Source organism: Silurus aristotelis (assembly GCF_946808225.1).
Source record: "Silurus aristotelis genome assembly, chromosome: 19".
In the NCBI taxonomy this organism is placed as follows: domain Eukaryota; kingdom Metazoa; phylum Chordata; class Actinopteri; order Siluriformes; family Siluridae; genus Silurus; species Silurus aristotelis.
Window position 1 is genome coordinate 21,493,884 of NC_139592.1, and position 21,250 is coordinate 21,515,133.

The 21,250-nt window shown below is 39.4% G+C and overlaps 2 protein-coding genes across 3 annotated transcripts; one reads left to right on the forward strand and one right to left on the reverse strand.

Annotated features, from left to right (window-relative positions):
- Positions 1 to 3,014: 3,014 nt before the first annotated feature.
- On the reverse strand, positions 3,015 to 13,241 carry cyp17a2 (cytochrome P450, family 17, subfamily A, polypeptide 2). 2 transcript variants are annotated; one of them, XM_083570410.1, is made up of 8 exons: positions 12,826 to 13,241; positions 11,465 to 11,603; positions 7,370 to 7,599; positions 7,071 to 7,157; positions 6,252 to 6,434; positions 5,995 to 6,164; positions 5,502 to 5,605; positions 3,015 to 3,593 (listed from the first exon to the last, which is right to left on the reverse strand). In XM_083570410.1, exons 1-8 carry the CDS (start codon positions 13,159 to 13,161, stop codon positions 3,349 to 3,351), a joined length of 1,494 nt encoding a protein of 497 aa, XP_083426536.1. In that variant the 5' UTR covers positions 13,162 to 13,241; the 3' UTR covers positions 3,015 to 3,348. The 2 variants fall into 2 exon arrangements, with proteins under 2 accessions (XP_083426536.1, XP_083426537.1); XM_083570411.1 differs by lacking the exon at positions 3,015 to 3,593 and adding an exon at positions 4,104 to 4,851.
- Positions 13,242 to 18,526: 5,285 nt separating this feature from the next.
- Positions 18,527 to 21,119, forward strand: egr4 (early growth response 4). Its single transcript, XM_083521203.1, has 2 exons — positions 18,527 to 18,902; positions 19,177 to 21,119. Exons 1-2 carry the CDS (start codon positions 18,554 to 18,556, stop codon positions 20,319 to 20,321), a joined length of 1,494 nt encoding a protein of 497 aa, XP_083377329.1. The 5' UTR covers positions 18,527 to 18,553; the 3' UTR covers positions 20,322 to 21,119.
- Positions 21,120 to 21,250: the final 131 nt, after the last annotated feature.

Here is a 21,250-nt window from a genome sequence, read left to right on the forward strand (position 1 = left end):
CGGTAGCACATACAACAACCAACTTTCCTTTTCCATCTCTCTCTTTCTCTCTCTCTCTCTCTCTGTCTCCCTAGTTCTTTCTCGATCTCTCTCGCCCTCTTTCTTGTTTCTCGCCATCATATTTTCTGGCGCAGAATTCGAAATCTAGTCTGTTCTGTTGCTGTGTTGTACATGTCGAAAGATTACAAAGTTGCTTGAACAGTAAACATGCAATAACACACTCTAACACACACTCTAACACACACACACACACACACACACACACACACACACACACACACACACACACACACACACATCTGTCCTGGGTACCTCTGGGTAATGTAGTTCACACTAGGTCGGGCAGCCATTTTGCGCTTGGTGTTATCTGGAGCTTATCACCTGAATGTAGGTTCACGCAAGCACATACACACACACACACACACACACACACACACACATACATATATATGCCTGTGTATGTGTGTATATATGTATGTATATATATATATATATATATATATATATATATATATATATATATATATATATATATATATATATATATATATATATATATATATATACCAGACTGCATTCTTCTTGTTTTCCCAGAGTTTCAGAACACCAGCTTGGCCAAAACAAATGCTGCACCTCAACCATGGAAAAAGAAAAGAAAACCTCAGGACATCTTTTTTTTTTTTTCCGTTTGTTACTTTTGTTCTTAATTTTTTTTTTTTATTATCACTTTCTTCAGTCTTAATGTGGAAAACACAGAAACAGCATTGCTTATTGGTGACAAAAGCAGCCTAAAGACTCTGAAGATAAATATTAATACCAGAAATACACGTAACTAATAAAATATATATGTAGGTGAAGATTATATATATATATATATATATATATATATATATATATATATATATATATATATATATATATATATATATATATATATATATATATATATATATATATGCGCTCTGTGAAATAATATATTTTCTAAGCATGCCATGTCATTTGGAGTGCAGCGCTAGAAGCCGGTGTGTGTGTACAAAAAAATAATCTGTAATCTGCGGCTGAGAGATTGTGTGTGTGTCGACTCTTGTGTTACTATGACATCAGTACCGAGTTACACTTAGATTACTATGGCGTTCCCATGGTGATGCCGTGGCGTTTCTATGACAACTTTCTTTAGTCTGAGCAATAGAGTATGTTTGATGTCCCTGTGAGGTTGTGAAAAGGTGTGAAAATGTTATTACAAATGACTTTACTATTAAACAAGTCAACTAAATTTTCTGACTTTGAGGGTTTTTTTGTGTGTGTGTATTGCAAAAAATACTTTAAAAACGTTTTTTTTTTATAATAAAATAATTTTATATATATATATATATATATATATATATATATATATATATATATATATATATATATATATATATATATATATATATACAGTGAGGAAAATAAGTATTTGAACACCCTGCTATTTTGCAAGTTCTCCCACTTAGAAATCATGGAGGGGTCTGAAATTGTCATCGTAGGTGCATGTCCACTGTGAGAGACATAATCTAAAAAAAAAAATCCAGAAATCACAATGTATGATTTTTAAACTATTTATTTGTATGATTCAGCTGCAAATAAGTATTTGAACACCTGTCTATCAGCTAGAATTCTGACCCTCAAAGACCTGTTAGTCTGCCTTTAAAATGTCCACCTCCACTACATTTATTATCCTAAATTAGATGCACCTGTTTGAGGTCGTTAGCTGCATAAAGACACCTGTCCGCCCCATACAATCAGTAAGAATCCAACTACTAACATGGCCAAGACCAAAGAGCTGTCCAAAGACACTAGAGACAAAATTGTACACCTCCACAAGGCTGGAAAGGGCTACGGGGAAATTGCCAAGCAGCTTGGGGAAAAAAGGTCCACTGTTGGAGCAATCATTAGAAAATGGAAGAAGGTAAACATGACTGTCAATCTCCATCGGACTGGGGCTCCATGCAAGATCTCACCTCGTGGGGTCTCAATGATCCTAAGGAAGGTAGGAAATCAGCCCAGAACTGCATGGGAGGAGCTGGTCAATGACCTGTAAAGAGCTGGGACCACCGTTTCCAAGGTTACTGTTGGTAATACACTAAGACGTCATGGTTTGAAATCATGCATGGCACTGAAGGTTCCACTGCTTAAACCAGCACATGTCCAGGCACGTCTTAAGTTTGCAAATGACCATTTAGATAATCCAGAGGAGTCATGGGAGAAAGTCATGTGGTCAGATGAGACCAAAATAGAACTTTTGGGTCATAATTCCACTAAACGTGTTTGGAGGAAGAAGAATGATGAGTACCATCCCCAGAACACCATCCCTACTGTGAAGCATGGGGGTGGTAGCATCATGCTTTGGGGGTGTTTTTCTGCACATGGGACAGGGCGACTGCACTGTATTCAGGAGAGTATGACCGGGGCCATGTATTGCGAGATTTTGGGGAACAACCTCCTTCCCTCAGTAAGAGCATTGAAGATGGGTTGAGGCTGGGTCTTCCAACATGACAATGACCTGAAGCACACAGCCAGGATAACCAAGGAGTGGCTCTGTAAGAAGCATATCAAGGTTCTGGCGTGGCCTAGCCAGTCTTCAGACCTAAACCCAATAGAGAATCCTTGAAGGGAGCTCAAACTCCATGTTTCTTAGCGACAGGCCAGAAACCTGACTGATCTGGAGAAGATCTGTGTGGAGGAGTGGGCCAAAATCCCTCCTGCAGTGTGTGCAAACCTGGTGAAAAACTACAGGAAATGTTTGACCTCTGTAATTGCAAACAAAGGCTACTGTACCAAATATTAACATTGACTTTCTCAGGTGTTCAAATACTTATTTGCAGCTGTATCATACAAATAAATAGTTAAAAAATCATTCATTGTTATTTCTGAACTTGCAAAATAGCAGGGTGTTCAAATACTTATTTTCCTCACTGTATATATATATATATATATATATATATATATATATATATATATATATATATATATATATATATATATATATATATATACTTTTTTCCCAACACTAATCCTGATCCTTACAGGATTTGATAATCCACCTTTTGTTTTACTTATTTTTCTACATATTTTTCATAGATTTTTAGCCCAAATTTTGCCTAAGAGTAGTATTAATAATTTTTTTTTCATTATGAAGAAATATATCTTAAAAGATCCCTTTTCAGTCAAAAAAATATATTTACCTACAGGCCTACAGGATTTCCTTGCATGCTATACTGACCTTCTATTTTTGAGTGAAGTTCAAACCTGAAAACACATTGAATTAACAAGAATACACTTGACATCGCCACGGATGTCATTGCTTACTGCTCAGTGACGCGGTTTTACTATGACCGTGTAGCGTTTTGGTTGAAGCACCACTCCAGAACGGCCATGCAGGTCCGGCAGGGAAGCTCCCCAAGGGACGCTAAAATGAAACTTTTGCAGGAGACAGCTGAGGAACAGGAAGAGCTCGATCCGGGCCAATGATTCCCCCACACACACTCTGGGCCCTGCCCCAAATGGAAGGTAACTGGGTGGAGTTATCCTCTTACCCATGCCATCCAGGAACCTGTCTGAGAATGGCCAAGGAGATTAGAACAGTTCTAGTTAACTGGTGACAATCCAGAGCCAAGGCCAGGGATCATTTATGAGCAGCAATATATATAGGGGTGTAATGGTACCCGTATTCGTATTCATACACGGCTTTTGGTTTTAACGTGCGAAACATAATTAAAATCTGAGTTCCCTCAGGAACGTATTACGTGGCAGACCGCAAGTTTGTTTAGTCTCCACCTGGGACTTTGAGTGCATTTTTTATTATTAAACAAAAAAAAAAAAAGCTTCAGGAATTTCCATTAAGGACTGACAATTCCTCATATCCAGGGAATGGATGGATCAAGAATGAAAGAAATTATGACATTTGTTAAAGAATGCTGAAATAAGCAGAACGGTTAAGTAGAACATATCCATAGAAAATTTTAATTCAATTAATGCAATTCACTTTTTTATTAAATTGAATTGCATTAATTTGATCTATTCAATTAAAAAAAAATGTTTTTTATAAAATATTATAAAAAAAAATTTTTATGTTGTGTGAGGAAGTCATGTGTGGTAGAGAAGTATGTGAGGGTGGTGCAGGACATGTGCAGTGTGAAAGCAGTGAAGTGTGCAGCAGGAACGACAGACTGGTTCAGGGTGGAGGTTGGACTGCATCAAGAATCAGCTCTGAGCTCTTTCCTGTTTGCAGTGGTGATGGACAGGTTAACAGACGAAGTCAGACAGTAGACTTCATGGACTATGATGTTTGCGGATGATATTGTGATTTGGGGTGAGAGTAGGGAGCAGGTTGAGAAGAGCCTGGAGAGGTGGAGGTACGTGCCGGAGAAAACGGGAATGAAAGTCAGTAGGAGTAAGACAGAGTACATGTGTGTGAATAAGAGGGAGGGCAGTGGGGTGGTGAGACCTGCTGTGTTTTATGGTATAGAGACAGTGGCACTTACTAAAAGACAGAAGGTGGAGCTGGAGGAAGCAGAGCTGAAGATGTTGAGATTTTCAGGATCAGAAATGAGATTATTAGAGGGACAGCGCATGTAGGACGTTTTGGCAACAAGGTGAGAGAGGCGTGATTGAGATGGTTTGGACATGGAGTATATGGATAGAAGAATGCTGAGGATGGAGCCGCCAGGAAGGTGAAAAAGAGGAAGGCCAAGGAGGAGGTTTTTGAATGAGGTAAAGGAAGTCATGCAGGTAGTTAATTTCAAAAGAGGCAGATGTACAGGACAGGGGGGGTATAGGGGGGGTATGAAGACAGATGATCCGCTGTGGCGCCCCCTAATGGAAGCACCCGAAAGAAGAAGAAGAAGATAAAATATTATTTTATAAACATAAAAATTATATTTAAAGATGCAGGCATTTTATTTCAAATTGATTTAAAAATTTAAACTTTTGATGTTCACAAATGTTAATAATAATAAGCTGCGTTAATAAAAATGACTTAAAAACCAAGGTGCAAACCGAACCCTGAATTTTGTGTACCGTTACACCCCCAATATATATATTGCAATACACTTGTAAGTTAACATGACCATCTGTGAACAGCTGATAACCTCAGCAATGAAGACACCTAGATAAGGATGGGTTCCTCTCAAGGTTTTTCCTTTATATCATCTTAGGGTTTTCGCCTGTCACTTTAAAATAAATTTGTAATCTATAAATTGATCTAAAGCTGCTTTGGGACAATGTAAATTGTAAAAATTCTATAAAAAATATATAGAATTTAATTTAAGACGAGGGAATACACAAGGTATAAATACAGCATACATAATACTATTGATAACCTTTAATAGACACAAAGAATGAGTTATTCACACTAAATTGAATTAAACAATGCTAAATTATGCAATTTCTGCTGACCTCAGTATGGCTACTGTGAACATTTAGTAACTTTCTCATTTGTGGTGTACCATGTGAGCTGTGTGTACCTGGTCTGAATTTATCCGGTTGTTCCCAGTGTTTTGGGTCGTGGTGGATTGCCCAGATGTTCACCAAGACTCTCGTTCCTTCAGGAACATCATGACCTCCTAAACTGCAAAAGGCAAGATATTTGGCTGTTTCTGAGATTTGACAGTGAAGATTCTTTTACATAAAATAATTCACTAGCACTAGTGTTGCTTAGCATACAGCTCTGGACAATTTTTTAAAATCAATTTAATAAAATAATGCCTTTCTCTCATATGCTTTCAAGAAATGCCAGAATCTGGTCACTTCCAAGTTCATAAGTTTTAAATGTCTAACAAATTTGTAATTTCTGAGAATTGAAACTTTGCTGTATTCATGCAGTATTTTGTTTCTAATGTTAGCGATCAGATTTAAATTTGCATTCCAGTCGTATCTATAATCTTTGCATCACCATGGTAACCAGAAGTTGGTCCTCTTTGGTGGCACTAGTGGTCTCTGCAGCATTGCCATGGTTACCTTGTGTCCTGCATAGCAACATGAGGGATGAGGATAGGACTGGCAGGGCGAATTCTCATAACCTCGCACAACACACTCTCCAGGAATGGCAAACCCGTCCTGTCACTCAAAGAAGGGTGTCGCTCTCTGCCCACACACTCATCCAGCTCAGCGTGAAGACGTTCTTGCACCTTCAGCAGAGCGGTAAGAATGTAGTGTTTTTAGAATACATGTTTCAACATTGTGTTTATGAGCTGTGTTCAAGTGCGTTTTTATACTTCTGGATAGTGCAGTAAGAAGGCTATAGTCCAGAGTAATGTAGTGGATGTTGTCTCCACACCAGCTCCAAATGCTTCAGCTGCTGTCATCAAAATGTGATCGTCTGTCACACCATCCTTACCACCTGACCCACTCAGGAGAGCATCTAGGAGGTCACGTGGTTCCCCGGGTGTGAGAGTCATCTGCCAGGATTGATGCAATTGAAGTTTAGACATATTATGATTTTGATTGAATACCAACAAAAGTCAATTTTCCCACAAAACGTTAAACAAAATAAACACAAACAAGTACTGATCTGTGTGGTCCAAGCATCCTTTGCAAATGGTAGCCCTAATGGCCAGTTTTTCCAAAATACCTAGAAAACCAAGTTACTTAGAGACTGTAGTTGGACTTTATTTGTAAGATATTGTTCTTGTTCTTGACATTTTCTTGTTAACCCAGTAAAATGTTTTCATGCTTCAAGGAGGTAAATATACACCAGTTATCACAGTACCCTACATTAAAGAGATTAAAAATAACATAATTTCAACTTTCCACTTGCCAGTTAAATCAAGCAGTAATCATCAGAAATCCAATTACAGAAAATCCTATTACAAGGATGCAATCTACCAAATTTAAACTTTATTGGACTTGTACTGTAGTTTCAATGAGAACCCTGTTAAATGGATAAACTTAAAATCCTTTCCAGGAAACACTTTTTGTACAAATTTATGAGTTATATCGGTTGACTAAAGTTGGATTGTAAAAGGAAAATGACAAACAGTTCTGGAAAAATATCTCTAATTGTCCAAATGTGTGGGTGACAGTTTATGTTTTACCTTGTGCTCCTCCAGTTTTGTGGTGAGTAATTTGTCTCTGATGAACACACACTGTCTCAGTTTGGCCAAGTCCTTATTGGGAAAAATCTGTGAAAATATGTACAAAAATGTCCATTTTTAAATCACTTCAAAATTTACACAATGAGGGATTTAAAAAACAAACAAACATAAAAACCCAATATATATAAAAGCCCTGCCATTTTTCTCAGAAGGAATCTGTTGAAAATAGCTCTACACACGTTCCACACAAATCTCGATATTACAGTGGGTTAAAAGTACATGTAAATTAAGCTACAAACCTGTAACCAAGGAAATATATCCACCAGGTTTCCACGTGCAATGGTCTGCACAATACCATCATTATAATCTATGACCTGCTGGAGCTCAGGGTCGTGAGGCTCATAGGTCGACCCAAAAACCAGCCTGCATACCACGTTAGTTACGGCTCGCATTAGGATCGGACCCATATCCACAGCCTGACCCCTGCAGGCCTGCAGGTCCGAACACAGGTTATCTGCAGCGTCTAATACTGCAAACACAAAATACATGATGTGGTTCAATATTTTTTATATATAAATTTTTTTTTTTATATATTATAATCATATTACTAAATGTACTGAGTTAGCTAATTAGAATTAACAGTAGGTACCATTTGGCTTGTTTTTTGGACATAATAATACAATTTAGAAATACAGTGAGGAAAATAAGTATTTGAACACCCTGCCCCACCCACCCTGTTCTCCCACTTAGAAATCATGGAGGGGTTTGAAATTGTCATCGTAGGTGCATGTCAACTGTGAGAGACATAATCTAAAAAATCCAGAAATCACAATGTATGATTTTTTTAACTATTTATTTGTATGATACATCTGCAAATAAGTATTTGAACACCTTAGAAAGTCAATGTTAATATTTGGTACAGTAGCCTTTGTTTGCAATTACAGAGGTCAAACGTTTCCTGTAGTTTTTTTACCAGGTTTGCACACACTGCAGGAGGGATTTTGGCCCACTCCTCCACACAGATCTTCTCTAGATCAGTCAGGTTTCTGGCCTGTTGCTCCCTTCAAAGATTCTCTATTGGGTTTAGGTCTGGAGACTGGCTAGGCCATGCCAGAACCTTGATATGCTTCTTACAGAGCCACTCCTTGGTTATCCTGGCTGTGTGCTTCGGGTCATTGTCATGTTGGAAGACCCAGCCTCAACCCATCTTCAATGCTCTAACTGAGGGAAGGAAGTTGTTCCCCAAAATCTCGCAAAACATGGCCCCGGTCATACTCTCCTTAATACAGTGCAGTCGCCCTGTCCCATGTGCAGAAAAACACCCCCAAAGCATGATGCTACCACCCCCATGCTTCACAGTAGGGATGGTGTTCTTGGGATGGTACTCATCATTCTTCTTCCTCCAAACACGTTTAGTGGAATTATGACCCAAAAGTTCTATTTTGGTCTCATCTGACCACATGACTTTCTCCAATGCCTCCTCTGGATCATCCAAATGGTCATTGGCAAACTTAAGATGTACCTGGACATGTGCTGGTTTAAGCAGGGGAACCTTCCCTGCCATGCATGATTTCAAACCATGACGTCTTAGTGTATTACCAACAGTAACCTTAGAAATGGTGGTCCCAGCTCTTTTCAGGTCATTGACCAACTCCTCCCATGTAGTTCTGGGCTGATTTCTCACCTTCCTTAGGATCATTGAGACCCCACGAGGTAAGATCTTGATGGAGCCCCAGTCCGAGGGAGATTGACAACAGTGGACCTTTTTTCACCAAGCTGCTTGGCAATTTCCCCGTAGCCCTTTCCAGCCTTGTGGAGGTGTACAATTTTGTCTCTAGTGTCTTTGGACAGCTCTTTGGTCTTGGCCATGTTAGTAGTTGGATTCTTACTGATTGTATGGGGTGGACAGGTGTCTTTATGCAGCTAACAATCTCAAACAGGTGCATCTAATTTAGGATAATAATTGTAGTGGAGGTGGACATTTTAAAGGCAGACTAACAGGTCTTTGAGGGTCAGAATTCTAGCTGATAGACAGGTGTTCAAATACTTATTTGCAGCTGTATCATACAAATAAATAGTTTAAAAATAATACATTGTGATTTCTGGATTTTCTCTCACAGTGGACATGCACCTACGATGACAATTTCAGCCCCCTCCATTATTTTTAAATGGGAGAACTTGCAAAATAGCAGGGTGTTCAAATACTTATTTTCCTCACTGTAACTTCATATTTGCAGCTAGATACTAAGTTAGCTTGTTTGCTAGCTAATGTTCTATATATAGTTATGTTTTTTCTTTGAAGTCTTAGCTAGGTTAAATTATTAGCATAAAGTTTATTCAGCTAGTTTTTCTTACTCTTTTCTGTTGAAATACGTTTTAACATAGCCCACTGCTAACAGTTTTTTAAATAGACACTTATACAACATTTCTCTGTAAATATTAACTCAATTCTGATTGGTCAGATGCCATTGATGATATACTGTGGCAGCAGCTCTGACAGAAATTTGACTGCAAATCAAAGATTTATACCTACAGTGTATGAACAAAAGTTTTTAGACACCCTTTGATGTGTACTTTTTGAACATCCCATTTCACATTAAGTTCCTATTTGCTTTTATAAAAACCTCCACTTTTCTGGGAAGATGTTCCACTAGATTTTGGAGTGTGCTTGTGGAGGTTTGAGCTCATTCAAATACAAGGGTTTTAAAAAAGTCAGGTACTGATGGAGGTGAGTTGAAGAGGCCTGGGGTGCTGTCAGCATTTCAATTCATCCCAAAGGTGTTTGATAGGTTTGAGTTTGAAAGCTCTATAGCAGGAGATCTTCCACTTCAATCCAGGTTTGGGTCTCATAGTTCGGTTGAGTGGAAAATGAGATTTTATTGCATGCAATAGTTCTACACAATTTTCTGCGTAAGATCTTCCGGGAAGAATCACATTATGGCTGGAAAAGTCAGGTACTTGCAGTTATGTTATTAATCTGTGCCACAATACAGTATGTTCTCTTATAAGAAGCATTATTATAGCGCAGAAATGGGGAGATCTTACGTTCAATACCATTTATCTACCCATGTTTTCTATTAGGAGGTTATTTAATGGGATTTTTTAGGACATTACATGTAACAATTTATGACCATTGGATAAATAATTAGACACATAATTGCTAACATGATTGTTCTAGAACTGCAAGTCTACCAGGTTTCATTACTTACACAATACTATTAATGAATAATTAATTATGTTATAAGAAATACATGATGTACTGTTAAATGTGTAGTAATTTTCTCATTCTGTGTATGTGTGTTTGTGTTTGTGTGTGTGTGTGTTTGTGTTTGTGTGTGTGTGTGTGTGTGTGTGTGTGTGTGTGTGTGTGTGTGTGTGTTTGTGTGTGCATGTGTGTGTGTGTGTCAGAGGTGGCAAAAGTACACGCATAGAAGTAGAAGTATGTGTACTAATGTTTTAAAATATTTTTGGAAAAGTTAAAGTACTTAATTTTAACTTAAGTTAAAGTAAATAAGTTTTGGTCCTGACATGTACTTAAGTAAAAAGTAACCATTACTACTACCTTTTTTAGGTAACGCTGGTAAATGGACCTTACATCATATTAATATTATGGCTGTCAATCGATTACAAATATTTAATCGTGATTAATTGCATGATTGTCATGAGTTAACTCATGTTTAATTGCAACCTAATCGCACATTTTTATCTGTTCTACATGTACCTGAAATTAATACCTTTCAGGTTTTTAATACTCTAATATACATGAGCATTGATAAATATTGATACTTTATGCAAATGTATGTTAATTATTAATGTATAAAATATTATTGTAAATATTTTAAAGTAATTATGGTGTTTTAAATGAAGTTGATCAACAGGACACCAAACGGAACCGGTGCTATGTTTCCACAAGGTTAATGGGGTGCTTTTCATGTTTTCTATTTATATATTTATTATGGCTGTGAGGCCAGTATTCATTGAGATTCCGGTTGTTTAATTTGTGTCTGTGAATAGAGATGACAGAGACACCAGTGGTAGATTGCCGCACAATGACAGGAAATAGGTGGTTAAGCTGAAAATGGCGCCCAATGAGAAGAAAAAATAGACATGTCACCAAATAGATTAAAACTAAAGCATTGAGTCTGGTTTGAAAATGTAAGAAATAGAGAGTACAGATATTTGTGTAAAAATGTAATTAATGAAATGAAAAAGTTAAAGTTAAAAAAGTTAAATAGTGAAGTAAAGTACTGATACCAGTAACTGACACCAGTTAAGTAAGGTAACATATCATTTGTACTTTGTTACTTCCCACCTGTGTGTGTGTGTGTGTGTGTGTGTGTGTGTGTGTGTGTGTGTGTGTGTGTGTGTGTGTGTGTGTGTGTGTGTGTTTATACCCATAGTCTGGAGCTTGCTGGAGCCCTCCCCAAACAGTGCGAAGGAGGACTGCACTAGTCTGCGATGAGTCCTCCACACTGTGTTGTAGTCTGCAAACGCAATATCCTTCCCTCCACGAGTCAGCACATCTGTGGTAACCTTGACAAATGACAGAGGACAAGGTTTTACAGGAAGATGATTTGTGTGTGTTTTGGTGATGTTATGTTTGTGTAGACAGAAGGGCAGTGTTTACTTGGTGGTAAAAAATGTAGAACTACGGTCATTGTTGTAAATATTATCTTAGAAATATGCACATGAAAGGTTTAATTGGGTCCCAGAAGCCACTTGACTGCTCAGTTTGTATGTCATCCGAACCAGACATGGTTCTGTTGTTATCTTAGATGTAAAATCTACTGATTTACTGAATTAAAATTGAAAATTTAGTTTTATTATTCATTCAGCAATATGATGAATATATGATTATGAATATAAATATGAATGACTTCGGTAAAACATACTTTATAACTTACAGTGCATTTTCCTCTTCAGTATAAAGATCCATGTACATCTTAAATGCTTACTTTTCTTAAGTTTGCATGTTTATGAACACCCTATTTAGAATTTTATTTAATAAAATTTTATAAAATGCTTTTGAGCTCTGTAAGTGGGGAGTGGTAGCTCAGTGGTTAAGGTGCTGGGTTACTGATCGAAAGGTTGGGGTTCAAGCCCCGGTATCGCCAAGATGCCACTCTTGGGCCCTTGAGCAAGGCCCCTAACCCTCTGTGCTCCAGGGGTGGCGTATCATGTGCTCTGACCCCAGCCTCTGAGCAAGCTGGGATATGTGAAGAACGTATTTCACCGTGCTGTAATGTATATGTGACAAATAAAGGTTATTCTTCTATAATAAGCAGAACTTACCAATATTCACACACAATTGATGCTATACTTTTCTAAGTCTTTCTTGTACAGACTGCAAAGAGTATTATCTGTATAGTGCCTTTAACTACAGACAAAGAAGCTTAACAAAAATCACAAAGGAGATTTGGAGCCCTAATACACAAAGGTGGAGGTGAAGAGAAAAGGGAATCTGTCATCTTCTAGTGGGATTATAAATAATTTTATCATACAGATGTTGAACAAAGACATGGAGCACTATGTGTTTTTTCAGCACAAGCTGATTGTCCTGGGATAAGCACAAGAAAATAAGTATGATTCAGGGAGCAGAGTATTAATTTACACTATTTACATTTACTCTTGTTTCATTTTACTTAGGAAATCATTTAGATTTGTACTTTGTATGGGATAATTTCCCAAAACTCACCACAAACAAAGCCATTCTGTGAACTTCAAAAAGCTCCAAGCAACAATACTTTGTGCTCACCATTTTGGGCCGTCCGGCGAAGTCTTTGCCCCTGTGCAGCAGCACATCTTTGGCCAACGTCACTTCGCTCACCACCAGCGTGTAATGCGGCCCCATGTAGAGGCTGAAGAGTGACCCGTATCTGATGGCCAGCTTGGAAAAGAGCAGATGTGGAGGAAGAGGTGAGAGCAGGTGCAGCAGGCTGCCTAGGATGGGAACGCTTGGCAAACACGGCATCGCCGTGACACCTCCGGAAGTCTGGCACCGTCCCAGAGTGCACTTCAACATAAAATAAAGCAATAAAACAGCAATGCAGAACAGTGTCAGAGTATCAGTAGTGCTGAGAATGCTGTCCATGATGACTCTGTATAGGTGGATCAAGTGTATAAATATCAATGTGTAGAGAGTCTGTGTGAAATGAGGAAATCAAGGCTCCAGCTCACAGCATTTATTATGCAGAAAGAGGTGGGATATTTGCACAGCCTTGGTCAGGGGTTAAAGGTCACGGAGACTCTGAGGGCCACTGAACTGATAATAAATCTGCTAATGTGGTCTCATTACAAGAAGTTATGTAAATACATGAACATATCAGTGTAAAAAAAAAAGCTTGCATACATACATAAATACATACATACATACATACATACATACATACATACATACATACATACATACATACATACATGCATACATAATATACGAGGAATTCTTTATTCTATTATTTCAAAAATCTTATATGTTTTTCAATAATTTGCAAAGTACTTTTATGGGAAATACCAGATTTCTGTAGATTCAAAGTTATTCTGTAGAAAATGATTTGTGAATAATTTATTCACTTTTTAATTCACAATCATATATCCTTCATTCACAATTCATATATCTGGTCTTTCAAAATTTTTATCTGACTTTGATCCACATTAAAGCTAAAAAACGGTTGCACAGATTCTATACATATAAAAGAAATGTATATATAAAGACTTATCAGATGCTACTGCAATACATAAAATGAACTCCTTCTTTATTATTCTTTTATTCCACATCAGATTTAAGAAATATTTTGGGTATATGCCTTTTCGCCAGGCACATGTGTCCAAATGGTTTTTCCTTTTTGTATAAAAATGTTCTCATATTTGAAAGTAGTAGAGCGCTATAAAATGTTCTATATTTAATCAGTGCTTGGAGGTTTCTGCTTAATGACTTTTAAAGCTTTCCTTTTCCTTTTCTCTTTTGCTTCATGTAAGAAGCTCTTCTGTGTCTAGTTTGGGAACCGTGTGGACTTTTGACGCACGTTCTTATGACTGTTGATGCATTTGTGCCAGATTTGCTTTCTTAGTCAAGGGCATGTAATCTCATAGCCAAGGACTCACACACACACACACACACACACACACACACACACACACACACACACACACACACACACACACACACACACACACACACACACACACACACAGAGTTATACACATACAACATGGACAGAGGGAAAAACAGCTCTGTAAGATGAATGTTTCAGCTCTAAATATAACCCAGTGTGTCAGAGATACTCAGATGTCCACATGAAGGAGGACAGAAATACAGCATCTCTATGTGCGCTCACATTCTTCTAGCAGCATGAGATGGAGATATGATCGGCTTTTCTTGTTCTGAAATCTATTCCTGTCCAATAATGATTAATTACTGATAAAAAATTAAAGCGGGAACAGCATTGAGCCATGCTTACAGGTTTGTCTGGCCAGAACAAAGCAAACTTACTCAAACATGGCTGCCAGTGCAAGATTTTTATGGTATTTTTTAATGGTACACAAATTAAAAGAAAAATTAAATAATTGCATGATTTCTGGCCCAGAACCCCATTTTAAATGCAGCTTTAAATACATGTGTCAGATTATTAAATAAAATAAAAATAAATGAAATAAAGACTTTTTGGGATTTTTCTTCTCTGCAACATGAGATTATGTTGCCTTTGAATTGAATGTTAATTTTTCTACCATAAGTTGTCTCCAAAGGCATTTCAGAGAATTTGGCAGTAGATCCAACCGGCCTCGCAACCGCAGACCACATGTAATCACACTAGCCCAGGACCTTCACATCCATCATCTTCACCCCCAAGATTGTCTGAGACCATCCATCCGGACAGTTGCTGCAACAATCGGTTTGCATAACCAAAGAATTTCTACCCAAACTGTGAGAAAGCGTCTCAGGGAAGCTCATCTGCATGCTTGTCGTCCTCATCTGGGTCTCGACCTGACTGCATTTGGTCGTCCTAACCAACTTGAGTGGGGAAATGCTCACATTCGTTGGCATCTGGCACTTTGGAAAGGTGTTCTCTTCACAGATGAATCCCGGTTTTCACTGTACAGGGCAAATGGTGGTCACACCAGATACAGATACCCCCCGGACCCCCAATTCAGTACAACTGCACATTTTACAGTGGCCTTTTATTGTGGCCAGCCTAAAGCACACTTGTGCAATAATCATGCTGTCTAATCAGCATCTTGCTCTGCCACACCTGTGAGGTGGATGGATTACCTCGGCAAAGGAGAAGTGCTCACTAACACAGGTTTAGGGAGATTTGTGAATAATATTTGAGAGAAATCGGGCTTTTGTGTACATAGAAAAAGTCTTAGATCTTTGAGTTCAGCTCATGAAAAATGGGCGCAAAAACAAAAGTGTCGCATTTATAATTTTGTTCAGAGTTAAACTGGTGTAAAAATAACCCACTGTATTTAAACTCTGAGGGCTGGATGGTGGATGTGGGCCTGACATGGAGCAGACACATTTCTTTGCATTAGGACTTATTTTCTGGATTTTTCACAGCACCTGTCAAGCTGCAGAGAGGCAAGCAGAAAATAAGGAGAAAGAAGGAAATATGGCTGGAGGTAACCATGTAACATGGTCAGCAACTTTTTGTAAGTAAAAAGTTAATATAACATTTTGAATAAATATTATTACAGGTTACGTTTAATTACTTAATCTTAGTCGCATTAATCGAATAAATGGGTTGAAAGGAAACTAAGATGCCAGTTTAACCTCTTAACCAAATTGTATTGGGTTAAACCAAGAATATAATGAATAATGAATCCAGAGCTGCTTTTCCAAATTGAAAGTGGTGAAAAAAAAAATATATACACCTATTGCACATATTAATCCGACTGAAATGCAACGACTGTGTTATTGTGGTTTGTTCACATTGACATCCTTTAGAATGTCTGCACAAAACGTCTATTTTTGCAGCGTGAAAGACAAGACGCCTGCTGTCTTCTGAGGGTTCTCACTAAGCTGAATAAGGCAGAGTCGAGCTTACTTCAAATACTGCCATTTCCGTGTCTGGAGGAGAAAAGAATGGAAGGGAAAGAAAGGGAAAGAAGGAGAAGGCAGGCTCTGTGGGCGGGGCTATTTTGGGAAGGGAGGTGCGGAAAAAGCCGCCTCGTGCTGACAGCTCGCGTTGTGTGTGAACGAGAGCGGGTGGCCCCGGTAATCTCCCACGCACGGGGACTCACACGAGGGAACCATCTTCAACCAGAAAAGAGCGTCTGAAAGCACTGTGAATCACCAACGTCTCTTTTTATGAAGGGTGCAGTACCATTTATGGTCTACATAACACCGGAAACAGAAATATATTTTGAAATTCCAACGTACTGTTAAATTTGTTTTTCATTATTATTGTTATTATGAATCTAAAATATATATATATATATATATATATATGGTCACAATTAACAAACCTAATAACTTTAATTCATAATTGATCATTTCAAGTTAAACTAATTTTTCCCCAACATTTCTCTATAGTTAATATCAGAATAATAAGATGGTCTGTATTTTTTTCATTATGAATCTAAAAATCCATTAGTTAAATTCTAACCCAAATGTCTTTTCACTTCAAAAGCCATGAAGACCCTTAAATATTCACAGCTAAAAGATAAGTGCGCACAAATCCTGAATAAAAAACCTGTAGCAGATATAGTGCACATTTTAGAATGACTGGAACTACGTGTTTCAATTATCCATATCAAGCGTGAGCTCAGGTTTTTCTCAATGTCTTTCACGTGTCCTTCTTGCGTCTTCATAGATTCCACTTGCGTTTTCTTTCAAATTCCCAAAGAAATTTCAATTGCTTGATTTGGAGAATGTAGGAGTGTCAATTGTGACCTTGTAGACTGGCCCATCTCCCCATTTAGGGGATTCAGAAATTGGTCTTGATCCACAGTCTCCCTGACCTTTTCATGTACAAGTGCCATAACATCATTATCATCACTATCCACTAAGTCATTTTCTATACCTCTTACACAGGGTCATGGAGGAGCCAAGGGGGATTCCTAAAAAACTTGGACAGGATGGGGTGCTAACATACTACAAACAGTTGGAAATTTGAATCAATCTACTGCACATCTCATGTTATTGGATTAGGGGAGGAAATCAGAGAACATGCAAACTCTAAACATACAGGAGGGGGTGGGTTACAAACCTCAGGAGTACAAGGCAAATTATTATTGTTGTTGTTGTTGTTGTTGTTGTTGTTGTTGTTGTTAACAATAATACAAATTATTTTTATTGTTGTGTTATTATTACTACCTGCACATGTTAAGCATCAGTGACACAATGTCCACAAATATATTATCAGAATGAATGCATGAGTGTTTATTTATATACTGCAGATATTACAAAAAAAGTTAATCAGAGTTACTAATGTGATGCATCATTTAAGGACAGTGTGTTTAAGACCAGTTCTAAATATCAAGACATGTTTAAATAAATCTAATCTAAATAAACTAATCGTTATGGACACGACAACGTGAACATTGCATGTAATTATACAGCTCACTCGACTGTGACTATTCAGAAATATAATCTAAAGTAATCTGGAAAACCGCACAAAGCAGAAGTACTGTTAGACCAACCAGTGTTTTATTGATCACGGTGTAAAATCTCGCGTTACATAACACGGCGCCATGCTTCACTAATCTGATTCCATGCACACCCGTACTGTAAGCGTGGCTGCGGTACAGATTTCACCACTTGATAAAAACACAGGCTTTACATGCATCCCCCTGTTCAGTTTGGAAGTGGTCTAACAAATGGTTTAGCAATAAATTACAGTGGATTTGATGTTAATCTGAAAAGGGAGGCTGTGAGGATGAAAGATGAGAGCGCAAATGTCGGATGCTGCAGCCGCAGTGATGTGGTCGCTGTCCGCGGTGCTGAAAAACTACACACAGCCCGAGGTTCTGCTGCAGACGAGGCGAGTGTAACTTGTGGATCTCAAACCAGCCTTTTGCATGAAAAATTTCGCAAGACAAAAATAATTCCTGGTATTATGTTCATGTTCAAAGCTATAAAAGTCACGCTATGTAACGCCAAAAACACCTACAGGATTTAAGCATCATTCATCATCTTCGGTGGATAAATGACATTAAGCAGGACTTATCTGCATTCATCTGTATCAGATTGGGTTTATAAAATCACACACAATGGAGCTGATGTAGGCTCGGTTGTGATTATGATTATTTTTTTAAAAACAAATAGTGAATATTTTTGCATTAGTGGTTAAATAGCAATCGATCTACAATCAGCTCAGTCTCCTGTTCAGTCTGTTTTACCGCATCGGTCTTCAGGACAATCGGCTCTGCGTCACATTCCCCCGTGCCCATTTTCGGAGGGGGAAACCCCGTCACATCCTCTGCCCATGTATGGGCAGCAGTAGACCGAAGTCGGTACACGGCGGGGAATCCTCTTGCCGACGTAGATGAGCGAGAGGCGGAGTCCCGGTGAAGCTGACCAGTATAAAAGAAGGACGAGGGATTCCGGTGGACGTAGCGACGGCGAAGAGCGACCAAAGACCCACCGAAAGACTCACTGTCTGACGGGCACGCAAAGGGAATCCCGACAGCCAAACGCGGAGATTGATTACACTTCTCAATTACGCACTGGCGAAATTGATCCTTGCTCGACACGAGACTTGTGGATTTGCATCGTGCTTTTGATTTATTTCTTCTCGTCCAAGGAAAACAGGATGATCAGTACAGTGGACTTCAGCGCACTCGACTTTCTATGCGCAGCAACCGAGAACGGCGCTCAAACCGAGCGTGATGCCGGTAAGTCCGTGGCATGCATTCAAACAATCTTTGCATAGATTAAAATAGAATAAAAATAAATAAATAAAAAACAGTTTTTTTAGCATTTTGACTTTTATAAACAGTAAAAGAAATATCTGTAGTCTAATCTATCGATATAATCGATGCACTGATTTTATTAGACATAAAGCAGTGACTCATATAGTCTATGCATCAGTAGGTGCAAGCTTATGTAATGACACCTCTTTTTCTCTCTCTCCCTCCCTTCCTTCCTCCGTCACTCCCACTCGCGCAGACTTTGAGGGGCTTCTGAAACCTAAAGTTGAGCAGCCGGATCCTTCTTTTCTTCCAGACCTGAGTGAAAGCTCGGGTGACGGTCTGCCTCCTTCCCCACTCACATACACCGGCACTTTTCATGCTGAGACAGCCGCGTGCAGCGCGGACGCTCTGTTGAACATGATCACTGAGATCGTGGGCATCTGCACAAATCCCATGTACGAGAGCCACCGCGATGACTTCTCGCAGTCGATAGCAACGAGCTCAAGCCCCCGCGGCGGTGTGCTCTACAGACAGGGCTCGGTGGGCTCCACGGGCAGCTCCACGCCCTCTCTGGGATCCCCCGAGCCGCTCTGCAACGACCCCTCCGACGACTTCATGGATGTGTCCAGCCAGCAGCAGCTGTTCCCGGTGACTGTTAAGAAGGAGCGTGAAGAGGACTGCCGCGGCTGCGACTTCTTTGATGTGTTGAGCGTGTCAGACACTCGACTCTCGGATCAGGACGCAGACCTGGATGACATCATCGACCTGCTTTCCCCACTCTGTCCTGAGACGGACTCGTTGGACACTCAAACTCTGGACACTTGGATTAAACAGGAAGCGGTCTGCGTGGAGCAGTGCTCACACAGTGCGACCACATCTAACCAAACTCCCACCTCCGCTCCATCAACTCTAACTGGAAACGCGTTCTATAGAGCAGCCTTTCCAAACGGCCAGCTGTTTGATCTGAACTGTTCCTCGGTGCTGGACTCTCTGCTCTTCTCCAACACTTCAACCACCAGCAGAAGCCGAGGTCAATCGAGTAAATCGGGCACCAGGAAGGGCGCCCCGCGTGAAAAGCCCTTTTCCTGTCCAGTGGAGAACTGCGACCGGCGCTTCTCGCGCTCCGACGAGTTAAACCGCCACGTGCGCATTCACACGGGTCACAAGCCGTTCCAGTGCCGCGTGTGCATGCGGTGCTTCAGCCGCAGCGACCATCTGACCACGCACATGCGCACGCATACCGGTGAGAAGCCCTTTTCGTGCGACGTGTGCGGCCGCCGGTTCGCCCGGAGCGACGAGAGGAAGAGGCACTGGCGCGTGCACCTCAAGCAGAGGGAAAGGATGCAGCAGAAGGCTGAGCTCTTGGCAGCACGCGCTTTCGCCTTACCGGGTCTCGTGTGAGCGCGCGCTCTTGGGTCCAAAAAAAACGTGTGTGTTCACCTGCTACGAAGGGAAGCTTCTGGTTAAAGTAAAGCACAGTTTACCGGCGCGAGACGGTTCACTAGATGGAAGCGTGAAAAGTTGCAGTCACGCAAAAAAAAACATATAATGGGGTAAGGATCGAAGAGAAAAGTGGCCTGATTTTGGCACCACTTTCAATGGACTTCCGGTGCGCAGATGCCGTGGTGTCCCTTTGACGAGGTCATAACCAAGACTGCACATTACTTGGATATTGGACTCTTCGAGTCTCTCGAGTGTCGTATATTTTTGCTGTTGAAATTAAAAATGCATGTTTTCTTCCATATGTTATTAAAACTGTTCGGCGCTGCTAGACCATGTCATGCATGCACATGATCCAACTTTTACTAAATGGTCATCGTGTTGTATTTTGATACTTCATTGTGTATAAATATAAGACTAAAGAAACCTATATTTGTATATTTTCGATGGGTATTTTTTTACTGAACAAAATGACAGAAGAATATAGAAAAAAAAATCTTCTTAGAGATTTTATCAGAATGTTGTATTCAACTTTTTACATATGGAGCGCTTGACTGGTTCCCTGGGAACCAAACGCAGATGAAGACATCAACATAGTAGTTGAGTTTCAGTAGCACACTTGGTTGTGCAGATATCTTATTTTGTCTATTTGCATTTTTTTTAATGAAATCAAATATTACTGTGCAATGCCACGCCGTTTAAAGCCTAATGGGTATTTCAGATCATTTATGAATGAAATAAAATGGACTGTTTATTGAGTACATTTGTTACATTTGATTAATTTACTGCGCACACACACACACACACACACACACACACACAAACCCACTCCACACACACACACACACACACACACACACACACACACACACACACACACACACACACAC